Source organism: Podarcis erhardii, assembly GCF_964252035.2.
Source record: "Podarcis erhardii genome assembly, chromosome: 7".
In the NCBI taxonomy this organism is placed as follows: Eukaryota; Metazoa; Chordata; class Lepidosauria; order Squamata; family Lacertidae; genus Podarcis; species Podarcis erhardii.
The window spans coordinates 89,641,048-89,657,997 of record NC_138511.1 but is presented as its reverse complement, the minus strand read 5'-3'; the positions used below and the strand labels follow the sequence as shown (position 1 = coordinate 89,657,997).

Sequence of the window (16,950 nt, the reverse complement as noted above, 5' to 3'; positions counted from 1 at the left end):
TGTCAACTTGCAGATTTGAAAATAAGGGACCAGCAGCCTCGAAAATAAGGGATCAGCAGCCAAAATAAGGGATTTTCCAAAGGGCACAGGTATGTTCAACTTCTGAGCCCCTCCGAGCCAAAGGCAGAAAGCCCAGCCAGCAGCCACACGAAGCCTCAAGCAGTGGTTCCCACAGCGCAGCAACCCGGCAAAGGGGATGCAGCAAGGAAAACCACCGTCCCCTCTCCGCTGGCAAGCGCTGAGCAAAGGCGAGTCCCCAGGCAACGCGGCCGATTTGATGGGCACAAGGCATGCAAGCTCCACCCCCCCCCCAGTCGTTCTTAGACTCCTTATTGGGTGAGCAATGCAGCCAAGCAACACAGTTGGAGCCTCCCTCCTCCCTGGTTGGCAGGGAGGGAGGGAGGGAGGGAGGGAGGGAGGGGAGCTGCTTCCTTTGAAACCCGGGAAATTTAAGGGACATCGTCAGTAAGGGACAGCAGCGGGACACAGCGCTGGGATAAGGGAGTTTCCCGCCAAATAAGGGACAGTTGACAGCTATGGTCTGTGGGGTTTACTCATTTCACATATATCCCACTTTTTTTCCTTTCTTGTTCTCCTCATTTAATTCTCCACGACACCCTGCGAGGTAGGTTAGGCTGGCCCAAGGTCACCCAGGGAGCTTCATGGCTGAGCGGGAATTCGAACCCCAGTCTCCCCTGGTCCAGCGCTCTAACCACTACATGACACTACCTCTCAAGGAAGACTTTCCAGGGGAGGGCGCTCATTGGGGAACCCTGCGACAAATGTCAGGTTGAAATCACGGGCGATGGTGACAAATTAAAGTAAGGGGAGGGGATACGGATTTGCGAAAAATGTAATAGGTAGATATTTGTTCAAATCCTTCTTGCAGGTTTCCCATAATGGGCATTTGGTTGGTCACTGTGAGAACAGGAGGCTGGACTAGATTATGTTTTTATGGAAGTCCGCGCTCAGTAGAGCATTGTGAAAATAAGTGTCTATAAGATTGTGGAACTTCATTGTATTTTTTTGTTTGGTTTTTGTTAAATAAAAATCAATAAAAAAGCATAAAAAAAAATAGATTACCGTATTTTTCGCCCCATAGAGTGCACCTAGTTTTTTTTGGGGGGGGGGGAAATAAAGAAAAGAATTTTTATTTCCCCCCCAGGCGCGGGGCTGGGGCAGGGGAAGCCCGAGCTTCCCCCGACCCCCGACCCCAGCCCCCAGAACAGGCTGCTATCCGCAAGCCTAGGGAGCCCGGCGGGAAGTCACGCTGGGCTCCCACGGCTTGCAGAGAGCTGCCTGAAGCCTGGGGCTCACTCCGCTGCGCTCCCTGGGTTTCAGGCTGCAGGCTGCTGTCTGCAAGCCTTGGGAGCCCGGTGGGAACTCCCATGGGCTCCCAAGACTTGCAGATAACTGCCTGAAGCCTGGAGAGCGAGAGGGATCGGTGCACACCGACCCCTCTCACTCTCCAGGCTTCAGCGAAAGCCTACATTTGCCCCATAGGACACACATTTCCCCTTTATTTTTGGAGGGGAAAAAGTGCGTCCTATAGGGCGAAAAATACGGTATGTTTTTATGGAACCTCCAGGTGCAGGGGCAGTCTATCTAGGTTCCTAGTTTGTTAGGGCCACTTCAAAAACAGGGACTTAGATGGGATGTCTCACCTCTCTTTGCTTCCTCTCCCCTAGGAGGAGAATTATGGGATGCACAGCGCCACCTTGCCCAGGAATTACAAGGTCTCCCCGCTCGCCAGCGAGCGCCGCCCGGACACCTCCTTCCGCCGCTCCCTCCCCAGCAACCCGACGGGAACCCTGCCCCGCAACTGGCAGCCCATCTCCCGCATCCCCATGCCGCCCCCGAACCCGCAGGGCAGCCTCCCCAAGCGCCACAAACCCCTGCCGCTCTCCATGATCTTCCGGTTGCAGAACGCCTTCTGGGAGTACGGGGCAGCTGGGCAGAAGTTCCCCCTTCCCCAGGGCCCCCCGGGCTCCTCGCTTTTCCTCCGCTCCCTCCACAAGCAGCTGATGCAGCCCACTCTGCCCCAGAGCCAGCACCACCTGCGCATGGCCTCGCTCGGGAGCGAAGGTAAGCGTCACGCGGCAGCAAAAGAGGCCAATACTATTCTCGGCTGCATCAACTCTCTTCTGCCTCTCTCTCTTCTTGTAGCGTTTCAAAAGCAAGGAAGGATAGGACCCTGATTAATAAAATACACAAGAGGCTTGACCAGCAAGACTCTGGGAGGAGTGCCAATAATAATCATCCTGTCCACCCCTTGGCCCAGGTCGTTTTATTCACAAAAGAACTTTTTACACAGTGTTCGCAAGAACCAATCAGATTTCCTCTGAGCATTTCGAAAAAACCCACGTGGGACAAATTCAGATCAGAAGAAATTCTTTTAACGACAAAGAAACTATTTCCTACTTGAGCATGCATATGTAATTCAGAGTAAATAAAATAGGAATAAAAGGAGGAATGGAGTCAGCAAATCCACGGAGGTCATAAACAGGAATAAACTGGAGAGGAAGGAATGGCAGTATTTACCATCTACTTGTGAACTCTCTTCCTGGCCCTTAAGATATATCTAAAGATTAAACTACATCAAAGCTACCTTCTATCTTTATGACTCAGGAAGCCACAATACAATAGGGAAACTCAAAACAGAAGCTGTGCGGCAGCTTCTGAGAATCGTTTGAAAACCGAAGCTGTTACTTCCGGTTTTCGGCGTTCAGGTTCCGAAACGTTCGCCAACGGAGACGTTCGAAAACCGAGGTTCCCCTGTATGAGATTCCTGCATTGCAGCGGGTTGGACTGGATGACCCCAGGGGTCCCTTCCGACGCCACAACTCCAACATTCATTTCCCAGGAAGCTCTCCCTTCCCTAGGAACGGCATTCCCAGCGGTGACCCCTCTCTTCTTTCTCTTCCAGGGAACGGCGTCGCCAAAGCGGCCAGCCCCCCGTCCGAGCCCGTCCGCATCGTCCCCATCGTCTTGACCACGGGCGACACGGAGGCCGAGTTGGAGAACCTCCTTCCGGGAGGGGAGCCAGCCGAGGCGGAAGAGGTCCCCCGGCCGCTGAGCCCCACCCGCCTCCAGCCTCTGCTGCCCCCCGAGGCCCAGAAAGTGCCCGAGTTTGAGGAGGTGGCACGGGTCCTGGCTGAGATGCCCCGGCCCCTGAAACGCCGTGGATCCATGGAGCAGTGTCCCGGCCCCGTCTTGCCCCCCACCCACAAGAACCAGTACCGCCAGATCATCAGCCGCCTCTTCCACCACCACCCCCGCAAAGATGACGCTGGCTTGGCCGGAGAAGCATCCCCGCAGACGGAGCTCTCGCCCATCACTGAGGCCATGGAACAGAAGTCGCCAGGGGCTGTTGTGGCCCCCATTCCAGCAGCCCCCCTGCCACCAATGCCGGCACCCCCCATCCCACCTCCACCGCTGCCAGAGAGCCCCGTGAGCTTCAGTCCTTTGCCCAGTCCGGTAGGTCTATGGCAGGCGTGGGGCCGCATAATAATAATAATAATAATAATAATAATAATAATAATAATAATTTGTTATTTATACCCCGCCCATCTGGCTGACTTTCCCCAGCCACTCTGGGCTGCTCTCAATCAAATGTTAAAAACAATACAGCGTTAAATATCAAAAACTTCCCTGATCAGGGCTGCCTTCAGATGTCTTTTAAAAAGAAGATAGCTGCTTATTTACTTCATATCTGAAGGGAGGGTGTTCCACAGGGCGGGCGCCACCACCGAGAAGGCCCTCTGCCTGGTTCCCTGTAACCTCATTTCTCACAATGAGGGAACTGCCAGAAGGCCCTCAGAGCTGGATTTCAGTGTCTGGGCTGAACGATGGGGGTGGAGATGCTCCTTCAGGTATCCTGGGCCTTTGAGGCCGTTTAGGGCTTTCAAGGTCAGCCCCAACACTTTGAATTGTGCTCGGAAACGTACTGGGAGCCAATGCAGATCTCTCAGGACCGGTGTTATGTGGTCCCGGCGGCCGCTTCCAGTCACCAGTCTAGCTTCCGTATTCTGGATTAATTGCAGTTTCCACCTGCTCAGAGGCACTTGTGGCTTTTAAAAAAACAACACGCTGGATTGAGCTTTGGCTTCGAAAGGCAGAGGGAGTGGGGATTGGCTGTGTGTGGGTTGTTGACCCTTCCCAAGGCGGCCTCGCTGCTGATGGCTGCCTGTCGTCTGCCATTCAACAGGAGAAGCGTTCGGTGCTGCGCAAGGCGGCCTCCCCACGGAAGCGGCTGTCAAAGAGGGCGCGACTCAACCCCCTGGTGCTGCTGCTGGATGCGGCCCTGACTGGCGAGTTGGAAGTCGTGAAGGAAGCCATGAAGGAGGTGAGTTTTTTTGGGGGGGCTTATCTTTGGGGACAACCAAAAATATCAACAACCTCAGATATGCAGATGACACAACATTGACAGTAGAAAGTGAGGAGAAATTAAAGAACCTTTTAGTGAGGGTGAAAGTGGAGACGCAAAATATGGTCTGAAGCTCAACATCAAAAAAACGAAGATCATGGCCACTGGTCCCATCACCTCCTGGCAAATAGAAGGGGAAGAAATAGAGGCAGTGAGAGATTTTACTTTCTTCGGCTCCATGATCACTGCAGATGGGGACAGCAGCCACAAAATTAAAAGACGCCTCTTTGTGACCCCCTGGACCAGAGCACGGCAGGCACTCCTGTCTTCCACGGCCTCCCGCAGTTTGGTCAAACTCATGCTGGTAGCTTCGAGAACACTGTCCAACCATCTCGTCCTCTGTCGTCCCCTTCTCCTTGTGCCCTCCATCTTTCCCAACATCAGGGTCTTTTCCAGAGAGTCTTATCTTCTCATTAGGTGGCCAAAAGTCTTGGAGCCTCAGCTTCAGGATCTGTCCTTCCAGGGAGCACTCAGGGCTGATTTCCTTCAGAATGGAGAGGTTTGATCTTCTGCCAGTCCATGGGACTCTCAAGAGTCTCCTCCAGGACCAGAATTCAAAAGCATCAATTCTTCGGCGATCAGCCTTCTTTATGGTCCAGCTCTCACTTCCATACATCACTACTGGGAAAACCATAGCTTTGACTATAGGGACCTTTGTTGGCAAGGTGATGTCTCTGCTTTTTAAGACGCTGTCTAGGTTTGTCATTGCTTTCCTCCCAAGAAGCAGGCGTCTTTTAATTTCGTGATTGCTGTCCCCATCTGCAGTGATCATGGAGCCCAAGAAAGTAAAATCTCTCACTGCATCCATTTCTTTAACCTTCTATTTGCTAGGAGGTGATGGGACCAGTGGCCATGATCTTCGCTTTTTTGATGTTGAGCTTCAGACCATATTTTGCGCTCTCCTCTTTCACCCTCATTTCCTGGAGCAGGAACCAGCAAGCCACTCCAGTATCCCTGCCAAGAAAACGCCATGGACAAAGACAACAGGCTACCAATCTAGATGCCTTTAAAAGAGGACTGCACAAATTCATGGAGGGCTATTGATGGCTTCTAGCCACAATGGCTGTACTCAGTGTCCTTAGTAGAAGGCAACAATGCATTGCTGGAAACCGCAGGAGGGGAGAGTTGCTATTGTGTTTGAATCCTGATTGCTGGCTTCTCTTTGTGCATCTGGTCGGACCCTGTGAGAACAGGTCGCTGGACCAGAAGGGCCCAACAGCCTCTTCTCAAGTGGCAGGGAGTTCCACAGTTTGCACTGCGTGAAGAAGGATTTTATTTTATCGGTCCTGAATCTTCCAACGTTCAGCATCCTTGGATGTCCACAAGTCCAGGAGAGAGGCAGGGAATCCTTTCCTTTCTTTCTCCTTGGCATGCATCGTTTTATAAACTCATGTAGCTTCTGACACGCCTTTAATTTCTCCACTTTTTCAGTGCCATGTGTAGTTTTATGAGCTTCCATCACGTCCCTCCTTGGTCACCTTTTCTCTGACCTTAACATATTCATGTGGTTTTTGCCATAGGACTTTTGTGGCTCTGATATCTTTTTAATGAATACAGTGGTACCTTGGTTCTCAAACTTAATCCGTTCCAGAAGTCCATTCCAAAACCAAAGCATTCCAAAACCAAGGCACACGTTCCCATAGAAAGTAATGCAAAACGGTTCAAGCCGTTCCAGATTTTTTAAAATAACCCCTAAAACAGCAATTGAACACGAATTTTACTATTTAACGAGACCATGGATCCATAAAATGAAATCAATAATCAATGTACTGTACTATAAAATAAATAAGACAGTATTGTAGATAATAAAAATAATATTTTTTTTCTTACTTACACTGATGATAGTCATTGTTTGGATGGGGGGTTGTATCCATTTACACAGTCACACAATCAGTCAGTAGCTGAACTGGGTTCCACATAGTCGCAAAAACAAATTAAATGAAAAAGCCTCAAAAACAAAAACACCAAATAAATAGCAAAAACGAAAGCGCCAAACGTAATCCATTCTGGAAGCTCATTTGACTTCCGAAATGTTCGAAAACCAAGGCGCAGCTTCTGATTGGTGCAGGCGCCCCGGAAACAATTGCCGACCTTCGCATTGGATGTTTGGTTTCAGAAAAACATTTGAAAACTGGAACACTTCTGGGTTTACGGCGTTTGGGAACCAAGGCGTTTGAGAACTAAGGCGTTTGAGAACCAAGGTACGACTGTAGCGGTACAGTGGTACCTCGCAAGACGAATGCCTCGCAAGACGAAAAACGCACAAGATGAAAGAGTTTTCCATTTTTTGAGTCGTTCCGCAAGACGAATTTCCCTATGGGCTTGCTTCGCAAGACGAAACGTCTTGCGAGTTCTTGCAAGTTTGTTTCCTTTTTCTTAAAGCCGCTAAGCCGTTAATAGCCGCTAAGCCGTTAATAGCCACTAAGCCGCTAATAGCCGTGCTTCGCAAGACGAAAAAACCGCAAGACGAAGAGACTCGCGGAACGGATTAATTTCATCTTGCGAGGCACCACTGTATAGGATTATTATCATAAGTAAAATAAAACCATGGGAGCTGAAACACACACAAGCACACGGACCCTCCAAAAGTGCATTTTCCTGCTTCTCCCCCCAGCTGAACGACCCGAGTCAGCCCAATGACGAGGGCATCACTGCTCTCCACAATGCCATCTGCGGTGCCAACTACAACATCGTGGACTACCTGATCAACATTGGGGCCAACGTCAACTCCCCGGACAGCCATGGATGGTGAGCTTTTTATTTATTTATCCAAAAATCCTCAAATTAAATTGTTGCTCTTAGGATTCTTGGGTTTTCCTTGTTTTTCATTTTCATTATGCGTTCTGTGTCTTTTAGAGAGCATAATTTTATGTTGTGAACCACCCTTCAGGTATAGGAAGGTGTACATATGTAATAAATAAAATAATAATAGTACAGTGGTACCTCAGGTTAAGTACTTAATTCGTTCTGGAGGTCCGTTTTTAACCTGAAACTGTTCTTAACCTGAAGCACCACTTTAGCTAATGGGGCCTCCTGCTGCCACCATGCCGCTGGAGCCCGATTTCTGTTCTTATCCTGAAGCAAAGTTCTTAACCTGAAGCACAATTTCTGGGTTAGCGGAGTCTGTAACCTGAAGCATATGTAACCTGAAGCGTATGTAACCTGAGGAACCACTGTAAAGGTAAAGGGACGCCTGACCATTAGGTCCAGTTGTGACCGACTCTGGGGTTGCGGCGCTCATCTCGCTTTATTGGCCGAGGGAGCCGGCGTACAGCTTCCGGGTCATGTGGCTAGCATGACTAAGCTGCTTCTGGCGAACCAGAGCAGCGCACGGAAACGCCGTTTACCTTCCCGCCGGAGCGATACCTATTTATCTACTTGCACTTTGACGTGCTTTTGAACTGCTAGGTTGGCAGGAGCAGGGACCGAGCAACAGGAGCTCACCCTGTCGTGGGGATTCGAACTGCTGACCTTCTGATTGGCAATTCCTAGGCTCTGTGGTTTAACCCACAGCGCCACCTGCGTCCTAAAATAATAATAATACAATATTTAGAAAGTTACAATAACAATCGCCTAAAAAGAAAAAATGGCCCAGTTTTCTGAGCAGCCGGGTGGGCTTGTCTAAACAAGGACGTTTTTAGCAAGTGCCGAAAGGGCTTTACAGCAAAGGCGCCTGTCTTATCATGAGGCAGGGAGTTCCGAAGTGTAGGCACTGCCGCAGTAAGCCATCTACAGATGCAGAACGGAGAATATGGGGCACCTGGGACAGGGCCAGATCCACCGACCTGAGTGGGTGTTTGTGGGGTGAAGTGATCTCGTAGACAAACCGGTTTCCCAAGTTGTTAAGGGCTTTGTGTACTAGTTATTAACACTTTCAACCTGGCAGCGAGTGCGGATATCTGAGCACAGGTGTTCTCTCCTGGCAAGCCCTTGGCTTTTGTCAGCAATCGGGCTGCAGCTATTCCCTGGGGGAAGGTAGGAAGTGCAGCTGCAATGCTCCACAGCTTCCTTCTCTCCCTACATTCCCGCCATCCCCCAGGAGGAAGATGCAGAACCACAGAACTGTAGAAGGGAACCCTAGTGACCATTTAGTCCAACAATGCAGGAATTGCAGTTAAACTATTTTATTTATTTATTTATTTATTCATTCCCCACCCATCTGGCTGAGTTTCCCCAGCCACTCTGGGCGGCTCCCAATCAAATGTTAAAAACAGTACAGCATTAAATATTAAAAACTTCCCTAAACAGGGCTGCCTTCAGATGTCTTTTAAAGATAGGATAGCTGCTTATTTCCTTCACATCTGAAGGGAGGGTGTTCCACAGGGCGGGCGCCACTACTGAGAAGGCCCTCTGGTTGGTTGCCTGTAACCTCGCTTCTTGTAATGAGGGAACCGCCAGAAGGCCCTCAGTGCTGGACCTCAATGTCCAGGCTGAACGATGGGGGTGGAGACGCTCCTTCAGGTATACAGGACCAAGGCTGTTTAGGGCTTTAAAGGTCAGCACCAACACTTTGAATTGTGCTCGGAAACGTACTGGGAGCCAGTGTAGGTCTTTCAGGACCAGTGTTATGGGGTCTCGGCGGCTGCTCCCAGTCACCAGTCTAGCTGCCGCATTCTGGATTAATTGTAGATTCCGGCTCACCTTCAAAGGTAGCCCCACGTAGAGCGCAGTGCGGTAGTCAAAGCGAGAGATAACCAGAGCATGCACCACTCTGGCAAGACAGTGCGCGGGCAGATAGGGTCTCATCCTGCGTACCAGGTGGAGCTGGTAGACAGCCACCCTGGACACAGAATTAACCTGCGCCTCCATGGACAGCTGTGAGTCCAAAATGACTCCCAGGCTGCACACCTGCTCCTTCAGGGGCAGAGTTGCCCCATTCAGGACCAGGGAATCCCCCACACCCGTCCGCCACGAACAGGGCACAAACACACACACACACACACACACACACACACACACACACACCCCCCTTAACTGAGCTTGGGTGTTTTTCCACCCCCCCTTTCTTTCCCAGGACACCCCTGCACTGCGCTGCCTCCTGCAACGATACGGCCATCTGCGTAGCCCTGGTCAAGCACGGAGCGGCCATTTTCGCCACAACTTTCAGCGACGGCAGCATGGCCATTGAGAAGTGCGACCCGTACCGTGAGGGCTACAGCGACTGCTTCAGCTACCTGGCAGGTGAGGCGGCAGGAGGGCACATGGGAAAGGCACCAGGAAGTCCTTTTTAAAAAAATAAAATAATAGTAACTTGTATTAAATTTTCCATTTTAACAATCCACTCAAATCACATTAAATATTCCAAATTATACATATTGTTGTTTAGTCGTTTAGTCGTGTCCGACTCTTCGTGACCCCCTGGACCAGAGCACACCAGGCACTCCTGTCTTCCACTGCCTCCCGCAGTTTGGTCAAACTCATGCTGGTAGCTTCGAGAACACTGTCCCACCACCTTGTCCTCTGTCGTCTCCTTCTCCTTGTTCCCTCCATCTTTCCCAACATCAGGGTCTTTTCCAGGGAGTCTTCTCTTCTCATGAGGTGGCCAAAGTATTGCAGCCTCAGCTTCACGATCTGTCCTTCCAGTGAGCACTCAGGGCTGATTTCCTTAAGAATGGAAAATTATACATATACATTTCATATAGGTAATCCAAATATTCTGCCGAATTATAAATCTTTTGCTGGGGCTTCCCATGCTTTGAGTTCAGGGGTGGGCTTTGATCATCTCATATCTCTGCTGCTTTTGATAGTCATTTCTAATAGTTCCAGTGTGGTGTAGTGGTTAAGAGCGGTAGTCTCGTAATCTGGGGAACCGGGTTCGCGTCTCCGCTCCTCCACATGCAGCTGCTGGGTGACCTTGGGCCAGTCACACTTCTCTGAAGTCTCTCAGCCCCACTCACCTCACAGAGTGTTTGTTGTGGGGGAGGAAGGGAAAGGAGAATGTTAGCTGCTTTGAGACTCCTTCGGGTAGTGATAAAGCAGGATATCAAATCCAAACTCTTCTTCATCTTCTTCCTGTTGCTTTCCTTCTTTCACTGCCTCTGAGCTGTTTCCACAAGCGAGCTGAAGTAAAATGATATGTTTCTGTGTGGATGCACCGGAAAGTCCTGTGCCACACAGCTGCAAAACATTTCCATGTCCTAAATTATACATATCGCAGCTGCAAATTTAGTCTGGCAATTTTCCCCAGACGGGGCAAAACAAACAAACGGGCTATGGGTCTCTGAGCTGTGGGGAGAAGCTGTTGGATAAGGCCAAAGGGGGCCCACCTAGTCCAGCCTCCTGCCCTCACGGTGGCCAAATACCCCTAAGAACCCGGGGATCTGGATAGACTGCTCCTGGACCTGGAGGTTCCATGCGGACATACCAAGAGCATGTCTGCTGGATCAGGCCCATCTGCTCCAATGTCCTCTTCTCTCAGTGGCCAATGAGGTTCCCCCAAAGTGGAAACTCTCAAACAGGACCCCTGAGCACAAGGGCAATTCTCTACCCACCCCGGTTTCCAGCAAGTGGTGTTTGGAAGCAGGCACCCCCAAATTCGGCCCTCCAGCTGTTTTGGGACTACAACTCCCATCATCCCTAGCTAATAGCACCAGTGGTCAGGGATGATGGGAATTGTAGTTTCAAAACAGCTGAAGGGCTGAGTTTGGGGGTGCCTGGCAGAGCATGTTGTTGTTGTTGTTTAGTCGTGTCCGACTCTTCGTGACCCCCTGGACCAGAGCACGCCAGGCACTCCTGTCTTCCACTGCCGCAGTTTGGTCAAACTCATGTTCGTAGCTTCCAGAACACTGTCCCACCATCTCGTCCTCTGTCGTCCCCTTCTCCTTGTGCCCTCCATCTTTCCCAACATCAGGGTCTTTTCCAGGGAGTCTTCTCTTCTCATGAGGTGGCCAAAGCCTTGGAGCCTCAGCTTCAGGATCTGTCCTTCCAGTGAGCACTCAGGGCTGATTTCCTTCAGAATGGATGCGTTTGATCTAGAAGCAGAGCACCTAACACTACAATTCTAGGATTCAGATGGTGGGCGGCAGTGAAGTCATGAGTTTTGAATGAATGTTGATCCACATTTTGGGGGGCTCCCCATTCCACTTTGCAGATGTTGAGCAGAACATGGGCCTGATGAACAACGGGGTGGTCTACGCCTTGTGGGATTATAGCGCCGAGTTCAGCGACGAGCTGTCTTTCCGTGAGGGCGAGCCGGTCACCGTCTTGCGCCACGACAACCCCGACGAAACAGACTGGTGGTGGGCATCTCTCTACGGCCAGGAGGGCTATGTGCCCAAGAACTACTTCGGGGTGAGTGTTCAAGACACGCGCGAGGATGTGATGGGAGGTTTGCAGGCTACGAAGACTCCTTCACAAATATGTTGACAGCTGCACGAATTATTATAGCTAGCAAGTGGAAGGGGCAAGCAGAATATAAAATGGAAGAATGGAATAAAGAGGTGTGGGATTTAGCTGTTAATGATAAATTAACATGTGCCATTAAGGTAAGATGGGGAATATGCAGGAAAAATGATTTTGAGGAGATATGGAAAGTGTTTGTAGAATTTGTACTGTTAAAACAGAAAGGGGTCAAACCATCGCAAGAGGCGTTGAAAATCTGGGAGGCTGGAAAGTTACAATAGTTATTCTTATTTATTTAGGATTATTACTTTGTCAAAAAGAAAAATAATTTTTAAAAGACACACACATGTGTGAGGGTCCCTTGTTTATGCTTAATAATAATAATAATAATAATAATATACCCCACCCATCTGGCTGAGTTCCCCCAGCCACTCTGGGGGACGCCCAACCAAATATTAAAAACACGATAAAACATCAAACATTAAAAACCTCCCTAAACAGGGCTGCCTTCAGATGTCTTCTAAACGTCAGATAGTTGTTTATTTCCTTAACTTCTGGTGGGAGGGTGTTCCATAGGGTGGGTGCCACCACCGAGAAGGCCCTGTGCCTGATTCCCTGTAACCTCACTTATCGCAGGGAGGGAACCGCCAGAAGGCCCTCGGCACTGGACCTCAGTGTCCGGGCAGAACGATGGGGGTGGAGACGCTCCTTCAGGTATAGTGGGCCTTTGAGGCCATTTAGGGCTTTCAAGGTCAGCACCAACACTTTGAACTGTGCTCGGAAACGTACTGGGAGCCAATGCAGATCTCTCAGGACTGGTGTTATGTGGTCTCGGCGGCTGCTCCCAGTCACCAGTTTAGCTGCTGCGTAAAAGCACCTGGGTGAGCCTCAGCTTACGTTGTTAACCAGCGATGAGCTTCCTGCGGCCACCAGGATCCAGCCTGGCATGCGGGTTTCTCTGCCTTCCTGGGCTTGCTCCGTTCCAAAATACGCAACCCACCTGTGCTTCTCTCCTCCGCAGCTCTTCCCCAGGGTGAGGCCGCAGCAGAGGAAGGCGTGACGTTTCGGAGCGAGGAACCCCGTCGCTGCCATCCCAGGAGGAACCTGAGGAATGTGCCTGGACAGGATCCCGAAGAACAGCTTCACAGTGCGGATGAATCGCCTTGCCTGCCTCAGGAGGGCGGCTGTCTGGCATCCTCCGCTGCGCTGTATTGGTGGAGGGAAGGGAGAGACATGAGAAGATGGCGAATCCCTTGGCTCTCTCGCTGTGTGTGTGTGTGTGTGTGTGTGTGTGTGTGTGTCTGGAAAAGCATGCCTAAAAGGAGAGGGTCTGACCTGATTTTTTATTTTTTTTACTATCTGCCTTCCTCTCCTCCTGCTTCCGTTAAGGACCTGCCATGACGCTAGGAAGGGTGATAGTATTTCATAGCGGTCAACCTTCCCTTTTTTTTCGGAGAATTCCCTTATCCCAGTGCCATTTCCCGCTGCTTCCTGCTGCTATCCCGGATTGTTAGCTATCCCGTAGACTGTTCCCAGGACAGGTGAGGCTGCTGATCCCTTATTTTTGAGGCTGCTGATCCCTTATTTTCAAATCTGAAAGTTGACAACTATGGTATTTTTAATTGTTTTGCATAGAATTGTAGTGTTATAAGGGAGTCCCTGGGACGCAGGTGGCACTGTGGGTTAAACCACAGAGCCTAGGACTTGTTGATCAAAGTCGGCGGTTCAAATCCCCGTGACGGGGTGAGCTCCCGTTGTTCGGTCCCTGCTCCTGCCAACCTAGCAGTTCTGGTTCGCCAGAAGCGGCTTAGTCATGCTGGCCACATGACCCGGAAGCAGTACGCCGGCTCCCTCGGCCAGTAAAGCGAGATGAGCGCCACAACCCCAGAGTCAGCCACGACTGGACCTAACAGTCAGGGGTCCCTTTACCTTTACCTTTAAGGGAGTCCCTGAGAGGCATCTAGCCCAACCATCTAGCTGAGGAACCCCTGGTGGATGGGAATCCCAATCTCCAAGGAAGGAAAGCCCCCACCACTTAGGATTCTAGCTTAGGATTCGGCTGGAAGGTTTTTGCCCCATTCATCCAAACGAAAATTCAGATGCTGGGGTGACTAATTGATTTGCCCAAGGGGTACATAGCGCACCTCTGGGGGAATCCTTCCCATAAATTCAACCACTGCTGGAGCAGGCCTTGCCTCTCAAAGAGATTGCCCCCATCCCTCCCTCCCAGCTCCTACCCTGAGCATATTCAGAGGTGCCTGACCCTCTCTCCATCCCCTTGGCTTCCTTGCCTCTCTGGACACGTCCACCACCAGCTGACCTCTCTGCTCCCAGCTCTGGCCACATCGCCAACAGCTTCCTTTGGGCCTCGGCATGAGAACTTGGGCAACGGCAGCTGCTTCCCCCTCTCATTTCTACGATCGTTGCTCAGCTGCGTTGCTCTCCCTCCACGAATCTCCGGCTCCCTGTCCCAGCGTTGAAACTGGAGACATGAGAGAATAGGACCTCGCTTCCCTGGGACTCGCAGTTTCAATGGGATCCTCGAGGAGAGCTCCCTCTCTGCCCAGGAGGAGGGCTCCGCAGGATGGGACCGTGGCCTGGGCAAAATCCACTGCTTTCTGCTCTTTTGACTTTTGCACAAATGGGAGCCACGAGGGAGCTTGTGCCTTGGCGAGTTTGCCTCACCAAGAGGGTGTTGCCTTCTACACAGCTCCATCTAGCCCAATGTGGCCTACACGGACTGGCAGCTGTCTCTCTGGCAGAGAGACGCCTTTCCTGCTACTAGCTCCCTGATCTTCCTAGCTGGAAAGGCCCCGGTTTGAACCCAAGACTTAATTCATGTCAAGCGTGGTCTCTGCTCCAGAGGTGGGATGCCTCCCTTCCGACTGCAAAGGAAACCCCGGCTCAGTTGCAGAAGCTCTGTTTTGCTCTGCCTTTTCCCACTCCTAAAGTCTTCCCATCACACCTGACACTCACCCTCCTTGGGCAAGCTGCCCCACGCCCTCCCTACCTTATTTTGTGGGCTGTTATTCTGCCTAGGAGGGACGCGGGTAGCGCAGTGGTCTAAACCACTGAGCCTTGGGCTTGCCGATCAGAAGGTTGGCGGTTCGAATCCCCTCGACGGGGTGAGCTCCCGTTGCTCAGTCCCAGCTCCTGCCAACCTAGCAGTTCGAAAGCACGTCAAAGTGCAAGTAGATAAATAGGTACCACTCTGGCGGGAAGGTAAACGGCGTTTCCGTGCACTGCTCTGGTTTGCCAGAAGTGGCTTAAGTCATGCTGGCCACATGACCCGGAAGCTGTACGCCGGCTCCCTCGGCCAATAAAGCAAGATGGGCGCTGCAACCCCAGAGTCAGTCACAACTGGACCTAAGGGTCAGGGGTCCCTTTACCTTTACTTATTCTGCTAAGGCCGGTCAGCCGCCATAAGAGAGACAAGCCCCTCCACCTCTAGCCGAGCAGATCGCTCAAATCGCAGCCAGGGGTGGCATTTTAAAACGAATGAAAAGTATGGAGTACTTGGAGGTGGTGGGTTAACAGATATGAAGCCAGTGTTCTGTATCCCCTGGATATTATAGCCTTGGAAGGTTGCACCCCCAGCCCAGACACAGGCTCCTCCATGCAACTGCTGTAAAAAGATTCCTCTATTTGCAGGAAGGATTGCAGGGGGAGAATTTTGGGTTTGTGCTTCTATCAAGGACACTGGCTGGGAAAACATAGAGCTAACTATTAAAAATTGGACTGCTCCAACACTGACTCCTTGTAATCCTTCTTTCAGGACACCTCCGTTTAATATTTTGTGAATATATTCTTTCGATTCTTGGAGAATAGCTAACCCTGATCTCAGGGGTTCTCCACGCATGTCTGCTAGAAATAAAAGTCATGCAAGACTACACAATTAAATATTTCCAAGGGATGGGCCTCTTTTGGAGATGGGTTTGATGGGGTTCTCTGATCTTGCCCCTGTCAAGACAATTTTTCAACATGACTCACGGGAAATTGGGTAACAGAAAGAAAGAAATACCACAAAGGGAAAAACTCCTCAAGGAGAGTCCATTCCTTTTTCATTAAATGGGAGGGCAAACCCTAGCAATAATCTGAGACACGTTTGAAGCTTTTGTCCATGGAATCTGTATTAGTAAAAAATGTGGCATTAAAAAGGAGAAAAGTAACATTAACGCTCAAATTACTACAAGAAATACTACCACGGGAGCTTGAAACGAAACAGAAATGCACACAAAGCAAAAGAGTTTACTCTAAGCCTAGGGGGAAAAGGGAGAATTGGAATCATTGGAAATATCCCAGATACTAAACTCTCTTATCTAGGAACTGGATCACATAAATTTGGAACTTATGAACAAATTTACCACTTTGCTATGAGAACCTCAAATGGGGGAAAGGCACTCCTTTTAATGCAACATGGTTATTCACCGTGTACAATCGATCATGCATTGATTCTGCCCTCCAGAAATGCACAGGGACCCCCTGGAATTACTCTCGCTTCCTGTTTTTGCACCTGTAGCGTGTAATGGATATTGTATTAGGCATAAAACTGGAGCCACACTCTTTGGCGAGGGGGATTACTTTTCTGTTGATGATGTATTTGTAACTGCTTATATCTAAAAAGTGTGTTTTAAAAAATAATAATAAATGTGGACTAACTGGATCATCGATGCGTTGCATTTATCGGACAAGTGCCTCTGCTGAATTGTGGAGGTATTGGGGTAGGGAGGAGGGTGGGTTTTGTGCGCACACCCCAGCATAGCTGTCAACTTACAGATTTGAAAATAAGGGACCAGCAGCCTCAAAAATAAGGGATCAGCAGCCAAAATAAGGGATTTTAGTCAATCAGCAGCCAAACGAAGCCTCAAGCGGTGGTTCCCACAGCGCAGCAACCCGGCAAAGGGGATGCAGCAAGGAAAACCATCGTCACCTCTCCGCTAGGAAGCGCTGAGCAAAGGCGAGTCCCCAGTCAATGTGGCCGATTTGATTGGCACCAGGCATGCAAGCTCCACCCCCCAGTCGTTCTTAGACTCCTTATTGGGTGAGCAATACAGTTGGAGCCTCCCTCCTCCCTGGCCGGCAGGGAGGGAGGGAGGGAGAGGAGCTGCTTCCTTTAAACCCGGGAAATTTAAGGGACATCATCAATCTGGGACAGCAGCGGGACACGGCGCTGGGATAAGGGA

The 16,950-nt window shown here is 50.4% G+C and overlaps 1 protein-coding gene across 3 annotated transcripts in view; it reads left to right on the top strand.

Annotated features, from left to right (window-relative positions):
• The window catches only part of PPP1R13L (protein phosphatase 1 regulatory subunit 13 like), a 50,182-nt gene extending 33,752 nt beyond the window's left edge, over nt 1-16,430 (top strand). For 2 of the 3 annotated variants that reach the window (XR_014158327.1, XR_014158328.1), the window contains exons 7-14: nt 1,689-2,085; nt 2,927-3,477; nt 4,208-4,345; nt 7,041-7,174; nt 9,441-9,607; nt 11,517-11,716; nt 12,789-14,441; nt 14,478-16,430. Coding sequence is in view for 1 of the 3 variants with exons in the window: in XM_081868821.1 (XP_081724947.1) it covers nt 1,689-2,085; nt 2,927-3,477; nt 4,208-4,345; nt 7,041-7,174; nt 9,441-9,607; nt 11,517-11,716; nt 12,789-12,827 (1,626 nt within the window). In the remaining 2 variants the exon portion in view is untranslated. Of the gene's footprint in view, nt 1-1,688; nt 2,086-2,926; nt 3,478-4,207; nt 4,346-7,040; nt 7,175-9,440; nt 9,608-11,516; nt 11,717-12,788 lie in introns of all 3 variants that reach the window. The other variant, XM_081868821.1, reaches the window with a different exon arrangement.
• The last annotated feature ends 520 nt before the right edge of the window (nt 16,431-16,950 follow it).